General features: G+C 34.0%; 1 protein-coding gene across 1 annotated transcript in view; it reads right to left on the reverse strand.

The window, feature by feature from the left end:
• LOC107312666 (connector enhancer of kinase suppressor of ras 2-like) overlaps positions 1 to 25104 on the reverse strand; it is a 167892-nt gene that overhangs the window by 40508 nt on the left and 102280 nt on the right. Inside the window, exons 10-14 of the mRNA XM_085544621.1 lie at positions 20619 to 20765; positions 14013 to 14146; positions 13231 to 13436; positions 9859 to 9943; positions 7447 to 7702 (exon numbers count right to left, since the gene is read on the reverse strand). Of these exons, the coding sequence (XP_085400747.1) occupies positions 7447 to 7702; positions 9859 to 9943; positions 13231 to 13436; positions 14013 to 14146; positions 20619 to 20765 (828 nt within the window). The remainder of the gene's footprint in view (positions 1 to 7446; positions 7703 to 9858; positions 9944 to 13230; positions 13437 to 14012; positions 14147 to 20618; positions 20766 to 25104) is intronic.

The following is a 25104-nucleotide window of genomic DNA, read 5'->3' on the forward strand; positions in this document are numbered from 1 at the left end:
GCACTCCTGTTAAGGGGTGAGATAATCGAGACAGGAAATAATCTTGTGCAAGGCACACATGTGCAATTCAAAGAACTCAGTTTTTAAGCTGAAAAAAAGGTGACAGATGAAAAAAATAACTACGAATAGAAAAGAAAATATCCAGTCAGAAATTTTAATTATGTTCTACATTATGGATATTACGCCAGCGTATAACAAGTAACAGACAGCTGCAATGGTTTTAAACATTTCAGGAAAAAAAAAACATCTGAAAGAGAAGACACCCCAGATCATAGATGAGATTTTAAAATGTGCTCTAGGAGAGCATCTAAAAGAAGGCTGCCCTTTGGCTAACAATTGCTCATGTCATAAATAAAAAAATAATCCACAACAGGCCAAAGCACAGCAACTGATAGACTGTGTCTCATCTTCACTGAAGTCTCTTTCTCATCAGTCTACCCTCTTATAGGAAATTTAAGGGAGGTTGAACCTGAGCATCAGAAGATGTAGACCACAAAGAAGCAAAAAAGCCAAAATATGAAGCTCTACCTAATTCCTTCAAAAACTAAGCATAAGTACAGCACTCTAAAGAAACTGAGGAGGTTTTATAGAATAACTGTTTACTAGCAATGCTGTTTACTAGCAATCTACATTTTACGCAGGATATATAGAATCTAAAGAGATACTCCCTTGAAGTACATGCTAAATTTTAGAGAACAGAATTATATTTCGTTACAGGAAAATTACAAGATAGGTAGAATTTTAGGCTGGCAGTATTGCAGTTGGTGTAAAAGATCACAGACATGAAAAATGTACTGCTGTTCCTTCCGAAAAATCAATGTACAGAGCCCTAGTACAGCTGGAAATCCAATCACATGAAATTATGCTGCAAGATAGGGAATGTATTTTTGAACCATAAGTTTCTAAAGTCAAGAAGCACAGATATTTTCCTGCTGAGGACTTAAAAAATTTTGACATGCAGAAAAATATTCAGCAGTGATTTTCCTGCACATGATTTTAAGGCAGAGGTAAAGGAAGCAAAGAGTGGTCCAGGTTGGAAAGATGTAGTGCAGCTTCAAGAAGTTACACATGCCAGGGAAAGATTCAATTCTTTCCCCCTCCTTTTCCTCAAGGTACAGCCTACCCAGGGTCCTGCTCTATCGAGGACTGATCTTTTTTCTATCATGTCAACCATGCTGTCTATTGACTCCCAAAACTTCTTGCTCATTCTTTCACCTACCAACCTTCTAAGTGAAAAGTGAAAGGATATGGGCCAAGGCTCCCAGTGTGTATAGAGGAAGACTCAGAGGAGTGTCTTCAGAGTACTGCAGCTGGTTTCCTGCATACTGATCTTTTGGTCATTAACAACAGGTGGTGATATCTGTACCACAAGGTAGATGAGTTCACACACTTGCAGTTTGTGCATTCTTCTGGATGAAGAATATTCCAGTTATAGTAGAAATAATGTCAGTTTAATATTAATCAGCATGTGCTGAATCAGATCAATCCAAATGGCTGTTAATTTACCCTTAAAGTACATCAAGAAGATCATAAATATTTCTTCAAAAAATTAATAAAAATAAATTCATCTGCCTGAATAACATAAAACAGTAAATCTTATCTCTACTGTGACTTTCTGGAGGTGGAAGACTCTAGATTGCTTCAAAAATTGCAGCTTATGTATGAGAATGCAGCAAGTTAAGAATGCTTCGTCTGCAATTTTCTATTAACAGTTAGTAGTAGTTCATTTGAACATTGTAGAATGACAATCTGTGCTAACACAGCAGAATTATTTACAGAAATGTGTTGTATACCTACCTGCATAAAGATAGCCTTGTGTATTAGGGTGCTTTTACTGTATCTCAGACTTTGGATAGTGTTAATAAATTAGGAAAACTTTTCTTAATAATTTATTTCCCCCAGCAACACCAGACACTTTAAGAATAGGGAAGGGAACCAGAGCAAGCAGCTCCTATTTGTCTGGAGGGCAAGGCAGCAAAGAGCAGATACAGGGAAAGTCTACCCCTATATAAACAAGTGCTAAAGATGTTGGAAATGCTGAGCTACAGGATCACCATCAAGGCTTACACTATGAGAAGCAGCAGACATGCAGTGCACAACAGGAGTATAAATGGAAGGTGATACTGTAAATTGCCTTTTCTATTTGGAGTTATGTTTATAGATTATGAAGAGAGGTCCATTTACAGAATTATGTTTGAAGAGAACTGCAAATAAATATATAATTGGATATTCATATTTTAAGGTGGGTCCTCACAGCACCAGTTAGGTACTTGTCAGTTTAAGCTTCCAGGGATACAGTTAAGATACAGAGATACAGTACAAATGCATAGTAATCTTATCATGCAATCACTAAAAATAGACAGAATCAGTCTGAAGCTACAGGACCTAGAAAAACTTGTATTAGTTTCTCTGATCTTCTAGGTTCCTTGCAGTGATAGACTTAACATACTAAGAAAGTAGAGAAAGAGCATTTTCCACCTTTCAGATGCTTAAAAAGAAAAGATAGAAGTTACCTGTGAAGAAACTCATTTTTGGACAGTTAACAGGCTTTTTTTTTTTTTTTTTTTTTTTTCTTCTTCTTGCAACAACAGAAGGCAAGAAATAAAACATAAGTATTTTCCCTATGAAATTGGCAATAGAAGAGTCCTTCTTCAGTTATACGGAGCTGAATACATATGATTCTCCCAGATTACCTTATTGTATTTATCATAGTAGAACACAGACTGCTCATCATCCAGAATAACATCTGGAACATCTGGCACATCCCAGCAAGCATGCATTACAGAAAAAAAGAGGATCTGCATTGTTTCTGCATACGTTTTAGTTCTCAGCATGTACCACTAAATTTTATGTCTTTTGTGGAGCTGCCTTCTGCAGTTCCAAGAACAGTCAGATAGCATTTACATTATTCAGTGCTGAAAAAAGGCGAAAACTGCCAACTTTGTGTCATCAGCAGCAAGAAATTAAATAGCAAGTTTAGCAATCACTGTGAAACAGTGACTAATCCCACACTACTATAGTGCTTCAAATTATCTTTAAAATGGTTCTACTGCTGTAATATTCCCAATGACTACCCCATTGCAGCCGTTATTTGCTTTACTAAGTAGAGAAAGCTGTATTGAAAGAATATATCTTAAAAGTTGTTAAAAATTTGCCTTTTACACTAAATTTTAATTCACAAAAAAATTAAATGATTTAACAATTTCTCAATGTATACTGCAAGACAAAATTCTCAGCTACTTTGTAGACAACAGTCCAGGACATCAGTAGCCCAGGCTATCATCAAACAGTACAGATAAGCACTCATTAACTTACATGAGAATTCATTGTAGTACCCAAAGGACTGAATTTCAGAGCTTCAGAGGGAACTGCAAATTTGAAGCATTAAAACCATGAAGTTGGACAATATATCAGTTTTCAGATTGAGTATGGACTAAAAACTCCATTGTTTCTTTTAGACAAGATGAGGTTCCCACAGTGTGGAGTGGAACTGAGCAGCAGAAAATGTACAGTTTGATAGAGATTTAAAAAATTCCGAGCAGCAAACTTTCAATACAGAAAATGTTCTCACTTCAAGACTTTTGGCCCTTTGGTTTATGGAGAAAAAAAATATGGAAAGAAAAATATATTTTGTATTTTTATTTATTTATTTATTTGTTACTGTGCCCGAGTCCTAATTGCTAAATTAATTTGGTTCTGAATGAAACCTGATAATACAAAATATATTTATATATTGAAATTTCACTTCCATTCTTATAAGTGCAGAGTGTATTACAATGGTACATTTCAGCAATGCTATTATGTATATAAAATTTTGTGATATTTACATATGCTTTACTATTTATGTTTAAACTGGTAAAAATGTCCCTACAGAAGAGGATTAGTTAAAAAATGAAGTTATGTTCTAAGAAGTAATTTATCATAAATTATAATTGTTAATTGTAACTCACGTTACCTCAGATTCTATGATGTGCATCACAGAACTGCCTATCAACAAAGTTAGCAATAAATATATAGTGAAATGTGCAGTGTTTCCTATTAGTAATATGGCTTTGTGAATCGTTTTATCTGCTGGGCAAACTGCCCATATTACACTACCTATATATCCATTTTACATAGTAATTCTGCATCCTCACTTCAACTTGTGAAATCAGTCTGATTGTTTACTTTTAGGTTCTAAATCCACATTACTTCCAAAGCATTAATATAATTCTGCAAATATGCGATTACCCATTTTGTATTACTTCTTACATCTATGTCTGGTAATCTGAACTCCTTTTTTTTCTTTTAAATGTGTCTGTATTTGTGTAAGTATGCTTCTCAAGTTTCTCTTTTTATCATGCTGCATTTGTTTGCTCACAAGACACAATCATCTTTACTAAGGGAAGGTGATGAAGATCTTGTCTTTCATTATTATCTCTATTTTCCAAAGCATTTGCTTGGATCAAAGATTTGATCTCTATCCTGAAATTCTGGATACATATCAAACATAGAGGAATTCATGGAAATTTGATTACAAAACTTCTGTGGTTTTGACTTTCTTAAGAAAACAAACTGCTTCTGTCTCCTTCCTCCCATCATCCAAGAAGAAGCAAAACACAAGAAATTAATTGGAAGATTAAGATGATCTCAAAAAAATGATTATAAAAGGAAAAAAAAAAGGAATTAGTACCAGCTGCTTTACAGTAATTTGGTTAGGTAAAGCTTTGAAATGTCACCTTTTAAGTCTTACTTTAAATTCTCAATTGAATAAAATCTCATCACCTAAATAAGTAAATATACTGAAATACTGATAAATATATGTATATAAATACATAAAAGAAATTAGATGATTCTAGACAGAAATATATCTTTCCCTCCCTGTCAAAATGCCATTAAATGTTTTTTGATACTTAAAATTTTCATTCTGAGTAGATATTTTCCACAATTTTTTGCTTCACTTTTCAGAATTCTTTCAGTATTCAAAGTAGAAAGACTTTGTTCATAAAAATGATCCTAAACTGGCAAGAACCCAGAAGACCCATGTCAGCAACTACTGTATATTTGTTGACTCAGTTCCTCTTGAATATTTATAAGGCAGTTCACCAAGTGCTTGAGATATTTTGATTCCTTTGACTCTCTCCTGAAGAACTGTAAAGTTGTGACTCAAATGTTCTAAACACTTAGGCTGATAGAAGAATTTACACCACTGTGTCTACCAAGGACTGTCTTCCAGGTGTGCAGTTACCACATATTATAATTGACCTTATGTGACTGGTACTGAATTGTCTTTTAGGGTAGACCAACCACTGCATGTGATGACTGGATGAGGAGCTATGAGATATGGTTTAGTGGCTTGCTGTAGCTACAGTAATGGGAGGATGGTTGGACTAGATGATCTTGTAGGTCCTTTCCAACCTGGTGATTCCATGATTCTATGATTCTATTATTATGTTATGTGCTCCCATGATAAAGCCTTTTTTAAATTCAGTTTCCATAACATTCAAACCCTTTATAGCTGACATATAATGTTCTTAGATTACGTTTTCATACTTCTGTTATCCTGCAATATCATATTAATAATTTAGTATCTTTGTTTAAAAATGATACTGTTCTTTTAATACAGAATGAAAGTGACAGCCTAAGAATTCTGCTCCCTGTCAGCTTGACCTACAAACAGAAAAAAATGATCACTACTAATTTATAACTGCATATTATACTATTGCAGTTTTCAAAATGAAATGAGACTTCTGTGATGTGTTTTATTGTTGTTGTTGTTGTTTGTGTTGGTTTTTTTTGGCAATATGATTGGCAAATTGCTGTTCAGAACACAACCTTTATAAGACTGTATAAGAAAAAGTGTGAATATGTGGTACATTAGCCTTAAACAGAAATGCCTTGAGGTTGCTTTGGTGATTATAAATGGTCTGACAACAGGTTTGCCTCTGGGAACCAAACCAGCAACTATCATTATTTAAAACTCAGCTGGCAATTTACCCCACATAACCCATTTCCCTTTCTACAGAAGTCAGGTGAGTCAAGAGACGATCCAAAAACCCAAGTAAACCGGTTGAAAGAGTGGAGATTCTACAGACAAACATTTGCAGAGTTATGACATGCTGTTCTGTTTTATTTTTGCAGATTTGCACAATGATTTTCTCACTCCTAACAAACTCAATGATAGTTTTTTTCTCTGGATTTGAAATCCTTTTTCTTTGACTCTGAGATCACAGTAACCTGTATAAGAGTTTAAGGATGTAAGAAACAACTGCCACTAAACAATCATATATTTTGGTTTATAAGCTACTTGAATTTCTCCAAATTGGGGAAACTCCATGTTTTTGAAAATGCTAAGTCCCATTGGCATAGGAAAAGGAAACTTACATTTTCCTCAAGAGAAAAGGAAAATATCTGATCTTCAGACTATCAAATGCTGGCAGCTTGCAGGAAACAGAGATGAATGGCAGGCTATGTTTGAATGTATCCCCTTAGGCAAAGCTTACTCACCTCTCAGGCTTGATGAAACTACAATAATTTCCCAAGATTTTGCTTAGGGAGAGAAACACCAGCAGAGATCCTAAATGCAAAAGAGTATTGAGAAACTAAATATAAATGCATCCTAAGAAAACCACGCTGATTGTGGGGAGGAAATCTGCTCTCTTTTAGTAAAACTGCCTCGAATACATTAAGGTTTGAGCCCCAAAACCTTTGAAGATACCACTCTGTGTCAAAAGAATGAAGTGGTCTGCTCCCAAATGGTAGGACCATGAATAAAGAAGGCAAGATACACATATAAAGTATGAACAATGAAAACTGATCTCTGAAAGGCTATTCCTTATTTCTAGTCACCTAAAGCAACACCAGAATTCTGTACTAGCTGACAGTTGTGGGAACTTTTTCATTGTAGTTATGAGAACTGGCTGTTCCTCTGGGAGATACAATTATTCCAGATTTATTGCTTCCAGTCTAGTGACAATCCACAAATTTCACTCCAAAATGTTTTCTGTATCATTAAAATAAACAAATTCACATTACTGTACGGTGGCCATGGTATCACAATATAAATAAACAATAACTCCATTAAGCTCAAGTCTGTTCTTAGAAGACATACTGACTAAATTAGATATATGGTAACTTTAAGTAATCTATAATTATTATCAGAGCTTGAGATCCCTATGAATCATTAAAAAAAAAAAAAAAAAAGTCAAATGCACTGTTTTACTTAAAGCATCTCATACCCAGTGGTGCTTGCCATGCATTTTTCCATCGGTCTAGACTATTCTTATGTGAAAGCTATCTTGATGTGAGCATTAGGAATATTCTTGGACCATAAAATGCAAAATTAAAATGCAAAGTAAAAGAATATGTGTTTATATCTTATCAGTCCTTAAAGGAAAATAATGTTTTTCCATGTAATAAATAAAATCAATAATTAAAAACTAAATAGCATTTTTGTTATGTACTTACATGGTAAAGTGGAACTGTATTGTTTTCTGCTAGTGCGAAATTCAAGATATCTTGCTGTCCAGATTCAAGCCTAACGTTAACGGTAGATGTCAACACAGAAGGACTGATAGGGTAGTTTGGACTGCTTGCGCTTTTGCCTTTTTTTCTTGACCTACGACCTGTGTCCCTTTTGCTGTCTTTCTGTGTCAAAGGCTCTTCTTGGATTACCAATATCTTATCATCACTCAGGTACCGCAGAAGTGAATTCTCAGAGTCAGTGGTTGGATGGAAAAAAAAGTGAAAAGAAATACAAGTGAGACAAAACAGAGATTTTCATTCCTACAGTCAGAAATCGTAAGGCAAGTTACCAGCTAAATATAAAACTTTGTTTTCCTTTAAGACAAGTTTATTTTAATCTGATGCAAGTTTACAATAAATATTGCTCTATGATGTTTCAAACATATAGCTTGTTTCAATTGAATGTAATATGAAGTGTGTTTAAGCACAAGGGAAATACAACACAGCTGATTTTTTCAGTTTTTACACTTACACAAAGTATTGGCTGTCATAAAGAACAATCTTAATTAAATGTGTAGTGTTCCACTAAAGAACAAAACAATACAATGAAATGAAATGCAAAACTTCACTTTTTTTTTTTTTCTTTTTTTTTTTTTCCCCATTAAAAAAAGACACAATAGTTAGAGATGAGATGTGGAAAGGAGCCACCTGTATTTAGAAAGGACATATGGACTGGTCGTAGTAGACAGAATTAACACCAGACTTAACATTATCATTAAAATCTACAACAGTATAAACACACAAAATGATTTAAAGTGTGGGTAAGGTCCCATTAAGTTAGGGATAGTTACACAAATAACAAGTGGAGTTGAACTAGAGTAGAGTCATGTATGCCATCCTCGACTGTGTTAACAAATGACATTACTTTTCATGCAATGCAGTCTTTAAAACACACAGCATGAATGCTGGGAATTCTTTCCAGGGTACATCACATGCATGTCACATGTCTTTGTAATTAGTTTATACACATACACACTTCTAATCTTTATGCACCTAATTCCTGAGTCAGTGTTATTTTTACAGAATTTTACATGCCATTTTGAATGAAAGTTTTGATTTAAAAACGTACTTTGGTTACAACAATTTGAACTGAATGGCATCCATGATTATTCCGCCTAGGTTTAAATATCTCCTCTACTGAAGAATCTCCAAAAACTTCTGCAATGTCTCACTGCCTTCACTATTGTGTTCCCAAATATACCCCAGTCATTTGGCCACAAAGCAGAACATAGCACCGATCTCATGGTAACATTAGATAGACTGTACTTCTAATAATTTAAGATTTACTTAAAAAAAACCACTTTAGTTTTGTAAACTAAATCTCATATTTTCTTAGTCATTACTGAAAAGGCTTATGCTTTCCATCTCCTACTGGTTTCTTGCTCCTACAGATAATTCTGTTTTCTTTTGCATAGTTTAAATTTAACCTGACCTTTTCAAAGGAATGCTCATTTATGCTCAGCTGTCAGCCACAACAGTGACATCTTTACAGGCAACATCTTTAATCTAAGCAAACTTTACAGAAGAATCTTCACTGAAAAATAGTTTTTAATCAACAGAACATGTACCTAACCTAGTTTTTGAAGTTTCAAGTGTGGATTTCACCATATACTTCCAAGTGTTCAAATTAAATCTGCTTTTAAAATCAAATTATTATTTGAAACATTCTAAAAATGACAGTTAACTTAAAAGATAAGTATCATTAATTGGAAAATGTTAATATTTCAAGTTCTTTCTGAAATCAATTTTACAAACCTAAAGTTTAGGACCGAAAACACAGGAATAATTACATTCCTTGTAAAACAGTTTGATAGAATACGTTTGTAGTTGTGTTTATTAAAGTTATTTCAATAGGAAATGTACTTTTTGTTTTGTTTTGTTGTTCTATTTCAGAATGAAGAGAATCATCAAAAGAACAGAAATTAGATCAAAAGGAAAGTCCTATTCTCAAATCTTAATTCTTATCACTTATTTCACAGAACGGTAAGGATCAAGAACTGATTGATATTAGCACATATCTTACAGCCTTTTTTTCCCCCCTTTGGTGTTTATCTGTCATTCTACTAAAAGTAAAAGCCTTGTACTGATACACACTGTACCAGCACAGTCTATTTTCTGTGGCAATCAAGAAAACTAAGTTTAGTTTCTGTGATGATGTCTTCGTGGGAAAAAGAAACCTTGAGGAATAGCAGAGAAAAAAAAAAGAGAGAAAGAGAGAAAGAGAGAAAGAAAGAGAAAGAGAGAAAGAGAGAAAGAGAGAAAGAGAGAAAGAGAGAAAGAGAGAAAGAGAGAAAGAGAGAAAGAGTGAAAGAGTGAAAGAGTGAAAGAGTGAAAGAGAGAGAAAGAAACTCACCACGACTTCCTCTCTTGTAGATGTTTTGTTCTTTTGACTCCCCTATCCAACTGTAGTCAGTAGGCATTGAAACAGGTCTTAAATCACCTGGAAGCAAATCAAGGTGAACCAATATAATTTCTGAAGATCAGAAATAGCAGTCTGTAGAATGAGTAATGCCTGCACAGTAGAGGCGTGACATAACCCTTCAGAGCAAACCTTTTTATCAGCACCTATGCATTATTGAACTACAGCATTCTGAATCAGTGAAACACCACAGATGCAAGATTATCCTCTCCACTATATGAGGGAAGGTACCAATGATTTTGGTGAAATTACTTATAGACTTCAAGTACTTCTAAGTTCTTTTCCAGAAAAAAAATTTGATCACTCATTAAATAGATCTTTTGGAATAAAATAAAATAAAATAAAAAATAAAAAAAAATTAAAGTGGCTAATTTAGAATCATAGAATCACCAAGGTTGCAAGGACCTCTAAGATCATCCAGTCCAACTGTTCATATATCACCAATATTTCCCACTAAACCACATCCCTCAGTACAACATTCAAACACTTTTTGAACACCTCCAGGGATGGTGACTCCTCCACCTCCCTGGGCACTTCTGACCACCCTCTCTCCTGAAGCATTTTCTAATATCCAACCTGAATCTCCCCTTGTGCAACATGAGGCCATTGCCTCTAGTCTTATCATTGGTGGCATGGGAAGAAGAGGCCAATGCCCACCTCATCACAGCCTCCCTTCAGGGAGCTGTAGAGAGCCTTAGTAAAGCTAGAAAGTTCATTATTAAAACTACAACATGATATATCTATCAGTTAAACAGTACAACCTATCTGAGCTGGAAAACCGTATGGTAAACAGTGAGACCTCAGTTTCAAGGAAGATTAATTTCAAATGCCTTGAAAACAAGTGTGGACGGAGTGTGGTTTGCTAATAACAACAAAGATTTGAACATTAGAATTTTAATTAAAGTGATTTTATGGCTATATGGTTGTGAGTTATTCATGTATGTTATTCATTCCCCACTTTGGTATCAGAAGAACATCAATAGCAGAACATTAAACTTGGAATACTACAAAAACTGACCATAAAGCATAAGCACTTTGGCCTTTTTTGGTGCATTTGTATCACAAAACAAAAGACAGACAACTTTAAATTATTGGTTAAGTTTTGCATGACCCACAAAATCACATGTGCCAGCTGACAATTACAATCGGTACACAAAAAAGTCAACAAGACGAGAATTTGAATAAGAATGCACATAGCAAATTGAAATTAACAGAAAAACATGGCAGCTTTTCTGTTCAAGAGAAGAAAAGGCTGAAACCCTGATGACATCTGTAGCACATAAATCCCAGATGACACAGAAAAAACATTAAAGGTGGGAACTTAGGATGGGAAAGACACACAAAAAAAAGTGATTCTGCATACATTAATTGTAAGTTCTTTCCCAAATAAATGCAACCTATGAACTTGTTTTACAACTGTAACTTGAATACTAATAAGATAACAGGAAAATTACTGTGTATAACAGTAGAAATTGAAGAAAACAATACTGATTACAATACCTTGGTCTCTAACAGAAACAGGAAAGATTTGCTATGCTTTGCTACAGGATCTCTAAATGCAGGAACTCTGTTAGAGTCAAGATTAATATTAGATAATAAGCCTTAAAAAAAACCAAAATGCACTCCAACCATGATAAATATGAACTTAATTTTCACAAATGTTATGAAAAGAGGAGCTTGTTTGCCTCCATGGACTTTGCATACATTATCAGTATTGAGGGTCTCATTTTCCTGTATAGTCTTCCATCTACCACCAGCTGCAACATAAACTGATTTCTGATAATCACTTTATTTCTGGCAAATCCCTGGCAGGAATTTTTCAGCTGCAGTTTGTGTGAGTTCTAGCAATAATGAAAGCATCTGTTCAACCATGAAAGACTTCAAAAGTCTCATTTTTTCCTGTTTTGCCCATGGCTATTTGGTTCCAGCATCAGACGCATGCTTCATAGATTCACCAGAAATCCTGTCTTTTGACATAGACATACAGTCACTCTGATGAATCAAATGTACATCTTCAAGTCAGAAAGTAAAAACGTACACTATAATAGAACAACATTTGGAACTGCTGGTAATTATCAGCTTAATTTAACCTGTTGTTTTTTAAAAAAACTTTGGCTTAACAAAAGTAAAAAAGAAAAAAAATCCTATGGTTTACAACCATATTCTTCCTAGATTTTAGAACACTCTCACAAAGTTGGAGAAAATCAGACAGAACTCTCCATTGTAAAACCAGGAAATTTGCATACTATTATGATTAGGCACAGATCCCAGTATTTTAGACTTTAAGTCATTATGTAGCAGGATCCTATGAAAGCATGCCAAATTCATCCATCTGCTTCCAATTTTAATCACAGTTAATATTTCTCTTTCATTCTAATTTTATTATAAAATGATGTTGCTTATCAGGGAGATAAATACAATGTTACTGCATTTAAGATGGTGCACTGCTCCTCAGTGTTAACGTGGCTACAGCCCTCTCAAGCAATGAGTAGATGGCTGTAGAAGTTACTAAAAATATTCTATGTAGAACAAAAACAGTTAAAATTTTATCAAAGAGGAAGAAGCCATCTTTGGGGTTTTTAACAAAATGAGAGAAAGGAAAAAAAAGGCACCAGAGTTGGTGGATGTAGTACTTATTGATGGCGTCATAAATATTTAACAAAGGATGGAACCTAGCCTTAGGGAACATTATGTCCAAAAGCAGACACAAAACACATGTCATTTGCATCACCAAATTCACATATAATAACAGTTTTGATTATGAGTATTTCATCTTAAAATTCTGTAATCAGTAGAATTCTGAACAACAATAACTTACTTCCCTGAAAACTGAAACACTCAAGAATGCACTCTGATATTTCAGTTGCATCATTGTAGAATTCATCAAACACCAGAAAGATCATTTTTATAGAGAAACTAAGAAAATTCTCATTTTCAACAATAACTTTACACAGATAAACACATATGCAAGCACGTACATGTATAACTGTAATTATATGGGTATACATACATAAAATATTCTAGTAAGCAAAAGTTAATTGTTTTAATAGTATCAGATATTTAAACAGTCATTATTTGAAGATAATTGAATATATTTAGAGTATTAAAATTCATTGTAGGACACTATTCAAATAATTATATCTCTTCAAGATGGTGATGACTTTTCTCTGACTTCATATCTTACAGACATTTCAGAGCCAGTGGCACACCATCTAACAAAGAACAGCAGACACTTAGGGCTGTTGTAGTACTCATACTACAGTTTGTGAATCCAGGTAATTTGAAAATGTTAAAGAAATTAAGCCTACCGTGAGTGGGTGTTTTTTCTCTTCTCCGCACCCCTGCAGCTCTGCTTCTCTCATAGTCAGAGCCTGCAGGGTGGCCTTCACCTTCAATTAACGTGTAGTATTTACCACTTTCATGCTCAAGAAAATAACTTGGAGACTCAGAGCCTTTCATTCCAGACTTTCCAAACTTGCTGATGTCATCACAAGACATGATGCCAATTTCATCCCTAAAAATAGGAAACCAGAAGATTATGAGGAGATCAGCCATTTCATGAAAAACCTAAAGTGTACCAACTGTCTATCATTAATAAATGACAAACGAATGGTAGTTGAATTTCTGCAAGTAAGAACTTTCATAAATGTGACTCAATTCAATTTCAACAAAAGTAAATTAATAAAATCATTAGATTCCATCTTAACTGCAAGATAAACATAGTTAACCAAGAGTTTTCTTGCATTTGAAAGGGAGACTCAGTGAATGTTGCAATATGAGATGACAAGGGTTTCCCTTCTAGAAATACATGCTTTCAAACAAGCTGCAAGACACATAAGAGTAAGTAAGAAGACTAAATGATGAAAGACTTTTTTTTTCTAGTTTAGGAAAACCAGTTTTTGCTTAACCTGTATGAAGCTAATTCAAAGTTAAAAGCGTCTCAAAAAAATGCTATGCTACTTAAAGTATTTCTGACTCATAATTTCACTAAATATTTAGATGAGGTTTTTTTCCAGCTTTTATTAATCTAGTGAAATTACAGGGTAAAACTTTGTTTTTCAAGACCTCAGATTCATTAGGAATTAAATACCTGGGGCCGTAAAGTCCTGACATGGGAGAAAGAATGTAAACATCCTGGAGGGCTGAGTTTTCCATTTTGGAGGACATGCCCATTGTACTTGTTGGTGTTGTGGAACTGCTTGTTGGGCTGGTTGGAATTACAGGCTGCCAAAATAAATAAACAAATAAACAGTTAGAGAAATAAATACCTAAATAAATAAATCAGAAACATATGAATGATAAATTAAAGCTTTCTGTGATTCAAGCGACATTAAGTCAACATGCACGATTTTACAAATCACACCTTCTTTTTGAATTAACCATTTTAAAATTACTGACGACTCATACAAAAAGATGTCCATGGAAACAGCATTTCAGCAAAAAGTTCAGTGCTAGTTATAAAAGAAGCTAATGAAAGACCATTAATGAAATCAATTTAAAAGGTACCTCTTGGAAAAATCTGAGATTCAAAGTCAAACTATAATTTTTAGCTGAAGCCAAAAAATCAGCTGAGAAGAAAATTATATACATGGCTGAAATACCTTACATAAGAATCGCTACAGAAATCAGGGAAACTTTCAGTGAATGGAAGCACTCAGAATAATAATATCAATTGCTATTTATTGCCAACAATTGCTTATTGTTTTTTCCTGAAATCATAGCTGTGATGCATGCATCATGAAGATAACAAATAGTTTCACAAATAGTGACTACTATCAATTAATCTAAAAAGCAAATGTGCACATGATATGTGTTTAAAGTATCACTAAAAAGTGAGTTTTTTAGGATTTAAATTTTTTTTCTTTTTAAAATTTTTAGGTGATGAATTTTTCATTCAAATGTATAGGGGTGTCCAAGTCAATGGATATAGTGTCTACTAAACAAATATTCAATGCAAAGTCATATACACAAAATCTTTTTGCTGTCAATGTGCAGTTTGATATTTTCATTCAATAAATTGAAATTATTTTCATGTAGTATTATTAATCAGATAATGTATTTGAAAAATTCAATTCAAACACAAAATGGTGCTTGAATAGTTACAATTAGTTTTCTAAAATGAAAACTTTGAAGACTAATGGTAATATTTTTCTGAACAGAAAGCTTTCATTCTTCCAGAGATAAACACTGAAAATATATTTATGTCATTCAACAAGTCTAAGCTGTTTTAAATATCAGCAAAGGATATCTTTCCATGAGAAAATCAGACTGCATAGGGGTCTTCTCTCTTATTGTTAATTCTCTCTTATTTAGTCCAATGTCTGGGTTCATCTTTTATTTCATAAATACAAATAATTAAAAAATTACTGCCAAAGATAAGCAACAATCATGACTGACTTTCTAATTTCTTGTCTGAAGATTAAGGACTGGTGCAGTCTGCACTATTAGCTACTGCATTCAGTATACCATCAGTATTTCAACAGTTATCACAGAATCATAGGGGTTGGAAGGGACCTTCAGAGATCATGGTGTCCAACCCCCCTGCCAAAGCAGGTTCCCTACACCAGGTCACAAAGGTAGGCATCCAGGCGGGTCCTGAATATCTTCAAAGAAGGAGACTCCTCAACCCCCCTGGGCAGCCTGTTCCAGTTCTCCATCACCCTCACCATTAAGAAGTTCTTGCGCACATTCGTGATGAACTTCCTATGCTCCAGTTTCTAGTTATGGTGTGGCAGTAGCAGTAAAGAGACTAAACAGCAAATATTTCAGTAATCATACAACTTACCTGCAGTTGGATACCTAGTTTTACATTATCACCATTGGAGACTGACAAGTAGAAAAGGCATTTCAGACTCAGAAAAGAAAGTACCTACAAAAGTCTCTAGTGAGTAATTCCCAGAAAATTAGAACTTTCTCTTTAACATTTTATTTAGTTTTTTGTTTTGTTTTTTACATTCTGAATACTGTCTATTTCCCCTTTCTTTGGCAGCAAGGAAACAGAACTGGTTTGGTTTTTTTTTCCTCATATGGTTTGTTTCCAAGGACACTAATGAATTGTACTGTGCTCTGGATTTTCTCCAACTGACTAAACTAGGTCATTTTAATAATAGCAAATTTCATCACAGCCAGGGCTATCAATTAAAAAGATGTCTTCAACTTTTTAAATTTTCTGTCTCAGGTCCAGTTAACGTTCTTAATTTTCCTCACTCTCAGTGTGGGTGACAGGGATTGCTTGGCATAATGCATGAGAAGTCACTCATGAGCAAAAAAAAAAAAAGAAATCCCAAGAAAAAGATGTTTTGTTTATAAAGAACTTCTGAAAGTTGCACACCAGGTAACTTGCTGCTAGCTATTCATAATTTCTAACAAGAACAGCTCATTATAGGTAGGATAATTAAGCAATGCTTAAATATCAGAATGAAAATGAAACATAAATTCAATGCTCATCAGAAGTAAACAATTGCTCGCCAAATGGAAAAATTCAAACTGTTTTGGAAACAAATACATTGTTATGACTCTGAGTGTGTTTTGAAAATATTGGGGATAATTACATACTGTGTCTATTTCAAAAGTGCTGTTCAAAACAATAAATATATGGCTTCAGTGTATGCTGCAAAAAACAGCAGGGCTAGATCCAGGAAGCTGGTGAAGCCCAGTAATACAGGAAGAAGAGGCTTGAACATGGACATCCCTTACCTTTTGAGGGGATTTGATGATTAAGGATGGGGCACTGGGACTCTGCTTTCTCCCTTGAAGGAATAAACTCAATCCCCAGAATTCCCCTGATGGGTGAATTCACAGAAAACACACAGGCGTCACTCTTCTATATGGATTGTCTGTGGTAAGGGAAAATTGGGCTTTGTAACTGTGTAGCACCCTATGGATTCCTGTAGTGTGTCATTTTTGTCAGAACAGATTCATTTATGCCAGCGATATGGATAACTAATTGTTATTTGACAAGCTGCTATTCAGAAAGGTTGAATGTTCAACAATAAGAATACTACTCCTCCTAAGTATGAAACAAAATCTTAATACTGTTACTACACCAGTCTTTATCACATACTGGCAAGTCAGTATGGCTGTGCTGTGAAACAGCTGGTACACTCACAGTATGTTCGTGTCTTGTGGATTTATAAATTTTTGATAGTTAAAATATACAGCTTTTTTGATTTCCACGTTCATCTAAGCAGAGCTTCTTTGGCTCTAAAAGCATCTCTTCTCATAATCTTACAGAATCTTTCTTTTGTTTAAATTTTATTATGTATTTATTATCTACTTAAGATCGGAAATGAGTTCCTTAGCTAGAATTATTTGGAAGATACCTATTAAGTCTCAGGGCATGGCATGCATTTTTGAATACGTAAGAATTATTAGAAAACTGTCAGTGTTGAAAAGCTTTATTACTCACATCACCAACTGGCAGATTCTATAGCTCAAGCAAAATAACAAAATGTTTAGTGTTCTGGGTCAAGTACTTGTAACAGGAAGAAACATTCTCATTAGAAAATTTCTAGGAATAAAAAGAAAAAATACAATAAATCCTTGAACTGAATGAAATGGCTGGATGCTCACTTTTTTCTTTAAAAAAAAAAAAAAGATACAAACAAACAAACAGAACCCAATTTGTCATTGCAGATGAAAGAACTGTTGAGTGGAAGGGTTATCAAAGAATTTAAAAATGAAAATAATTTTTCTAGTGTCACATAATGTCAAATAGAGACAAAAAAAAAATGGTATGACAGATGTTTCATTGAAAGAAAACGGAAACAGAACTTCTATTTTGATAGTCTACTGCATGAAGGGAAGCTATAAGAAATAGTACAGTTAGATGAAAAAAATACCATTTATGCCCATTCACAGATTCTTCATCACTAATGATTCATGAATTGACTTCTTATGTTTTTTTTTTTAACATAAATATTGTGAAAAAATTAAAACCTGTATATACCCTAAGCAGTCATAGAAAAGCTGAATTCAAAAAATTCCTACTGAGTATTAGATAACAAATATTTTTTCACACCCCTGAATTTCAAGTTCTTAAAACCTACCTCTGAAATTCTGTTGTGCTCTTTTAATAAGAATTATATTTTACATTTTAGCATTTTAAAAAGGAATTCATCACATTTGAATCATACCCATACTTCGTGTCACTATGTGTATGAGTGACAGTATGATTTCTACTAAATAAATTTATTCAACAATTCTTCTAAAGGAAAAAAAAATAAATATATATATATGTATACATACAGACACACACACAGATATATATATATATATATCCCATCAAAGACTATGCAACGTCTCTGACTTAGAAAAAGGTACTTTCTAGGTAACTGCCTGATTCCTTTAGGATCCTGCTTTCTGGTAGTTGGTGAGGGCAGGGGAAGGAAGGAAACATTTGGCTCAGTTTTTATGAAAGATTTGAGTTCACTTTATACAACATATTTCCTTACTTGCCTCTTCAGCAAGTAAAGGAGAAAGGAAAATATAGAGGAAAAACAGACAACTGTTAGTGAAAGAATATTTAGCCAAAAACTGATCTGATATTTGCTGTTTAAACATCACAAATACTATGTCAGGATGGAAGAATGTTCTGCATGTACTCTGTCTCAGGGTGTATTATGTTTCCCTTTCTTTTGTGATGGTCTGACATTTGCTGGATCGTTTTCAGTCCTGATCCACTTTAACTCAGACTTTATTTTGCAAATTGTCGCTTGGCCAGACATTGCATATCCTAAAGTATAAAACCTTGTCTATGCTGACGTATTCCACTTATCTTTTACAGTCTGTCAGATAGCTTCTTGATGTTTAATCCAGAAGTGGTAGGAAGGCTTCTGGTTTTATTTGTTTTTCTCATGCTTTCAATGAATCAAATGGATCTGGAGAACCTAAAAAGTGCCAAAGTCAAACAAAGGCAAGGACAACCTGCAGCCATGAACAGGGAGAGGGAAGTGAGATCATTGTTTCTCAGCAGCATCAAGCTGTTATGTCAGCTGTCCAGGAAACACAATATTTAGTATCATCTTGAAATTAATTATGCTAGTTCCAAGTCATTAGCAACAACAGTAATGACTCTAGATCTAGGTGAGAAACTGGCAAAACCAAAAACTGCATTTGGAATTGTTTCTACATCCTGACCCTTGAGATCATTTTTGTGGACTGAAGGCTAAAGAAGAACACAAGATGTTAAAGATCTTGTTAAAGATTTTCAGTATCTTATTACAAAGTCTATTGTTAATAAATAACCCTGGGAATGTTCCTTTTGTTTCCTGAGATTATTCATGTATGTATGTACTGAAATCCCTCATATTATTTTCTGGTATGGAAGAATATCCTAGTTACAATGATACTTAAAGAACCCTTTGTTCTTCTGGGGCTCTTGATTTCTGAGTCGACAGAAAAGGACACATCACAAAAAGTGAAAATGTTGAAAATGCTACAAAAGACTTTGGTGCACTTTAATATATCTGACAACATGACAAAGGGTGATAACTTTTGTAAAACAAAAAAACATGTTGTATACACAGCAGATATTAGTTTCTCATTGATATAGCTTCCTGAATTTATGATACCTGTGAATTACAATTCTTTCATATAGCAACAGAAAGAGAGGTTCTCTATGGAAGCAGTATTGCAAATGCCTTTCATTGTCTCTGGAGACTTCATATGAAGCTCACAGACAGACATACAATCATACTGCTAGAGAGAAGGACGCTAATCCTCTGCCCTTATGACAGAAAAACCTGATTGGATCTCAGTCTCTGAGTGTCACAATGTCCCTTTCCTATCCCCCAGTAAGGGTAGTCACAGGGAAAGGAAAGGTGGCATAAAACAAAATATCAGCACTCTTGAGCTGTAAGGATTGTACATATTGCTTACCTGAAGTAGCTGAATAGGATGTAGGTAGTTTGAAGCATGAAAGGCTCAATAAAAGGCAGGTGAGGAAAAAAAAAATTGACAGCACAGGTCTGAGGGGCTTGTTTTGTTTCATTCATGTAGAAATGACTTAGAAACACAATGTATCATGTGCACCAAGCAAATAACTCTGAACCTTCCATGTTACAAAAATACATAAACTTCCTACACTACATAATACATCATTAAAGATAAAAATTATTATCAAATGCAATTTTTAAGTTGATAACTGTGCATATTTAAGATTTTTTTAATGATGTTTCTATCACACGTTGACATGTTTATTCTTTTTTTTTTTTTTTTTTTTTTTCCCCAATCTATATTAATTTCAAGGAATATATACACAGAAATACAGAGGATTCACTAGCATTGCCACCAGAAACAAACCGATGAGAAATATAGACTGCAAGGACAGTTTTCCTGAAATACTCTGCCATTCTTGATCAAAACCAAGTACTTTTTATAGACCGTAAAGAGATGAAAACAGAGAGGGGCAATTGGTAGCCAGAGCACATTACTCATGCTTTGGCTGCCTAGCTCCTCAGTAATATTATGTGAAAATGAACTCCTATTATTGCCAACTTCAGGAAAAAAATGAGGAAAACACTGTTAATAACACATATAGTATTGCCACACAGACCTAGCACCCTACTTCAAAGGAATTGGGAATCCTTTTTAAAGAGGATTCTGTTTCTTCTATTGGAAAGAACGGTTCTTGGTATTTTCCCTTTACTAATGTGAAGGATTTACCATGACACCAGAGCTGCAACATCATTCTTACCTGAAGCGCAAGAGGTTTCCACCTGACATTCTTCAAAAGGGCAGGAGCAGAAACCAGGGTATTCTGAGGACGTTTTTTCAAGGTTAAAATCACACCATTTGGGTCTTCCCGCAATGCATTTACCAGGTTCTTTAATTGCCAGCCAACCTAAGAAAAAAATTCCATTTTCAAAACTGAGTTCTGAAAGCTCTCCATTTAGCTTTAGATGTGAAGGAAGGCTTCTATGAGGTGAAATGGTCTATTACTTCCTGCTCTTTGCTAACACAAACAGTTTTTATAAAGTATATCTGATTACTTCTGTTGGACTGAAATGATGCTGGTGAAGTTGAGTCATTTCTGTTGTTTTTTGTTGTTGTTGTTTTGGGGTTTTTAAGCCTAATTTCTCAATAAAATAATGTGTAAGTGAACACTCTCTTCCTTTTAATAATTTGTAAGGTCACTGTGTTTTAAATCAAGTTTGCAAGCAGAACTGATATTTTAAAAAAGTTAGAACACAAGAAGTGCCACAAAGGATTTCAGCAAATGACTTTGCAAACACCAAATTAATAGACTTCTGAGGGAAAAACAAGCAGAACTCATATTTTATATGTTATGTTGGCTGGGTAACCATCCACGTGTGCTCTGCTCACGAGCAGACAAAATATTAGTGCTTTCAGGGGTATCATTAATGGTAAATGGAGCAGGGAGACAGAGGAAGGAAGAGGGATATGGTGATAAGTCAACACACAAAAGCCAAGGCACTCTTCCCCTCCAAAATTTACTGGTTCCACTTCCCTCAGAGCACTCTGTGAGACAAATCAAATTTTATTTTATTCCCAGCAAGTATCATGAAAAAAAACTTTTAATTTTTCAATGTGATTATTATAGACAAATGGAGAGAGTATTTTTCACAACTTCCGAGACAGAAAACTTTGCATTCCCTGTTAGCTGAGCTAAGGAATAATTTGTCTGGATTCCTTGTTGAAACCCTCACTGTGGAGGAGGTAGACATACTGTACTTTATCAACACATACAACAGCTTTTAGATGCTACCTGAAAATAAATTATCATTTACTTGATTCATACACACACACCCCAGATAGAAATGAATAATTCAAGTTACTATAAAGGGGAAACAGACATAAAAAAGAACATCACTAAAAACAAAAATATTTTAAGTGTGCCTTTCATAAAATGGTTATTTATAGATGTTTATTGATTGTCTTGATTATTTCAATATGAACGTATATAACCATGAAATTGTTATATCTGAAAATAAATAATAGATTTTTATGGGATTTTTTTATTAATGTTTTGCAATACCCTATCATCCTGAATGGGTGAGGAGGTTTTGAATAATATAAAAGAGGATATATTTGTGCTTATGCTAAAACAAGTCCTATGTTTACATGCTGATGACCACAGTTTCCTCAGGTGTATATGCACATGAGAAAAAAATATGTACATGGTCAGATGTATAAATTCAGAATAGAAAGTGAAAATCATTAAAATTCACATTTTTATAAATTAAACCACAATTCCTACCTACCTACAGATAGTTATATATTCTTTTATTAAAACACTAGCTTAAATATGAGAACAAATTTGGCTCCATGAATTCCCTAAATTCCTTCTAACATTTGCATTTTTGTCAATACATTTGCGACCCTGCCTCGAAAATGAGATGTCCCATAACTTTTGAGCTTAACTTTACAAGTATATGCAAGCATTCAATGCCATTATATTTGCTAAATTTAATTTTTGACTATTTTTGATAGTAACTGACCATATATGAAGTTGGAGAGAAAATTATAAAGGTAACCATGAAGAATTCTCAGTTCAAATCCTCTTACAGGAGTGTAAAAGAAAGGCTAGAAACCTATCGTTCGTATCTGAGCTACGCAGTGGGCTGAAGCCAGGATCCCAAAGGTGAACACCTATCTTGGAAAGAACTGCAATATGCGTCATAGTTCTAAAAAGGATATTAATAGCCTTTTAAAGTTCTATTCTATTTTTAGTGTTGCTGGAAAATATTCTAAAAATGCTTTGGCCAAAGGAAAGCAGAAAATGGAAGTAATTTTAAAGAGGCCGCAACTGAAAACAAATATATTTTTTATATATATAACTTCCATTCCATAGAAACTAGTCTAGTTTTTGTCCTGCTTATAAAAGACTGAATATGTATGTGTTTTTTTACTTAGTTATAGAACTGAAAGTTAAATATTTTCTATTTCTATAGATGACTGCAACTTTCAGTATGTTGAAACCTTTAGAGTTCCACGAGCTCCTTTTAGATAAGAATGATAAATAATTAAGTTAATGATAAATTATTTCAATGATAATCTTAATGACAAAATTATTAAATACCAAGATCTATTAAAGAACAGTCCGCAATCATTACTACTAGGCTATGATAAAATGCTCATAGGAATTTGGACATGTTATTATTAATTGTATTACTAAAAATATCTTTGAGAAAATAGAAGTCATTACAGAGGATTAAAAATTCTTTGTTGAAAACCAGTCCTTCAAACAGAGTACGACATTTATTCTTAAACATTCTTTAATAGCAATTATCAACCTCTAGCTGTGGTGAGATGTGATCAGCAAAAGGATATATTGGTCCTTTAAGTTTTAACCATTCAGTTAATCAGATTCTACAAAATGGGTTAAGACATTTCGCCCAGTATTGAGTGTTAAAGTTAACATAAGATTAATGAGGAAAAAAAAAAAAAAGACTAACATGACACTCTATTTTCCCGAATAAAAGAAACTGGTGCAGCTAGAATACCCACTAAATGTAAATCAACAAATTCAGGACATTATTATGTTGTGTTTGTATGATGTGATAAAGCTCTGCATGGTGCAGTTCTCTAGTAGACATAATTACATAATGTAATACAGTGCCCTATTCCTATGTATGTGCTCTCATGGTAAACCAGGCCTACAAAGTAGAGTGTGGAAAGTCTCATATGCCTGAGGTATACCTGGTTCATAACCCAAAGAATGTGAAAAACACAGTCAGAGGCCTGCAGTGAGGATTACCACCGTAGTGATGGAATCATAAAATCATTAAGGTTGGAAAAGACTACTAAGATCTGCAGGTCCAATTGCCAATCCATCCCCACTAACCCATTTTCCTCAGTACCACAACTACCCTTTTCCTGAACACCTCCAAGGATGATGACTCCACCATCTCCTAGGGCAATCTGTTCCAATGCATCACCACTTTTCCTGAGAAGTCTTTCCTAATATCCAACCTGAACCTACCCTGGCGGAATTTAAGGTCATTATGCTTGTCCTATCACTGTTTACCTGGGAGAAGATGCACAATGTTTGTAAAGAGAAATGTTATATATCATAGAAAATTAAATACTCCCAGGCTTTAAATTTGTTTAATTTCATAACATTAGCCAAAAAGAAAAATTCCTCTTAATTATTAAAGATAGAATCACAGACTGTCAGGGATTGGAAGGAACCTTGAAAGATCATCTAGTCCAATAAATAGATTAATGTAACATAAATGAAAAATGGTAAGAGGCAGGTAGAAATCTAATGTCTTTTTTCTGATCTATTTTTAGGATTGTTCAATACTTTATATTGATTTGTACTTCTGTATTGTTAAAAAATGGTTCTGGTGAAAAAATTTTGCTCTACTCTTGTCTATTTTAAAGTATTTTCTCAAAGAAAGTACGAGAGATATTTAGTGGATACTGGAATAACAGAGCAATGATAGTGGGAGGACAGTTGGACTAGATGATCTTGTAGGTCCTTTCCAACCTTGTGATTCTATGATTCTATGGTTTAAAACAGCAGTTCAAAAATATCAGTCTTTATGATACTAGATTTATCACAAGAGTATAATGATATAAACACACACAAGGCTGTAGTAATTTTGTGTGTCTAAAGCTGATAATTTTACAGTTAGAACTGCATGAGTAGTATGTTCAGAAAAACAGCTTACTCATTAACCTACATTCAATTAGTTTGTCTTCTAGTTTGTCTACAATAACTTCTTTAAAGTCTCTCAATATTGACTTTGCTCCTTCACAGTGCATTTGAGCATGAGTAAGCCTACGCATCTGTTAAAAGAAACTGAAGAAACAGCTGGGCTGTTGAAAATGATGCTCATCAGAGAATTCCAGTAGTTAAGGCCACCACAAAAGTTATTTACCTCCAAACTGGATTCTTTAAAAACACAGAGAGTGGTACAAGAAGTGCTCAGTCAATAGAATACCTATATTCTTTGCTTTGCTTTTCCTGAAAATTCTAGGGATAAAGCATAAATGCATTTCCTCAGTTCCATTATTACTTCATCAAAATCTATACATCAAGATTCTAAAAACATTGAAAGCTTACAAGAAATACAAAAATACATAATGCATCTCACAGAAAGAAGGTAGATTAAACCTTCATCCATTTGTGAGAGTTGTGTGTATTAATGGTATCACTTGACAGGCTTTAACTAAAAAGGAATTTAAGACCTGTCTTCCTACGCATTTGATCA

Source organism: Coturnix japonica, chromosome 4 (assembly GCF_054131305.1).
Source record: "Coturnix japonica strain WE chromosome 4, WE-NBRP24, whole genome shotgun sequence".
NCBI lineage: Eukaryota > Metazoa > Chordata > Aves > Galliformes > Phasianidae > Coturnix > Coturnix japonica.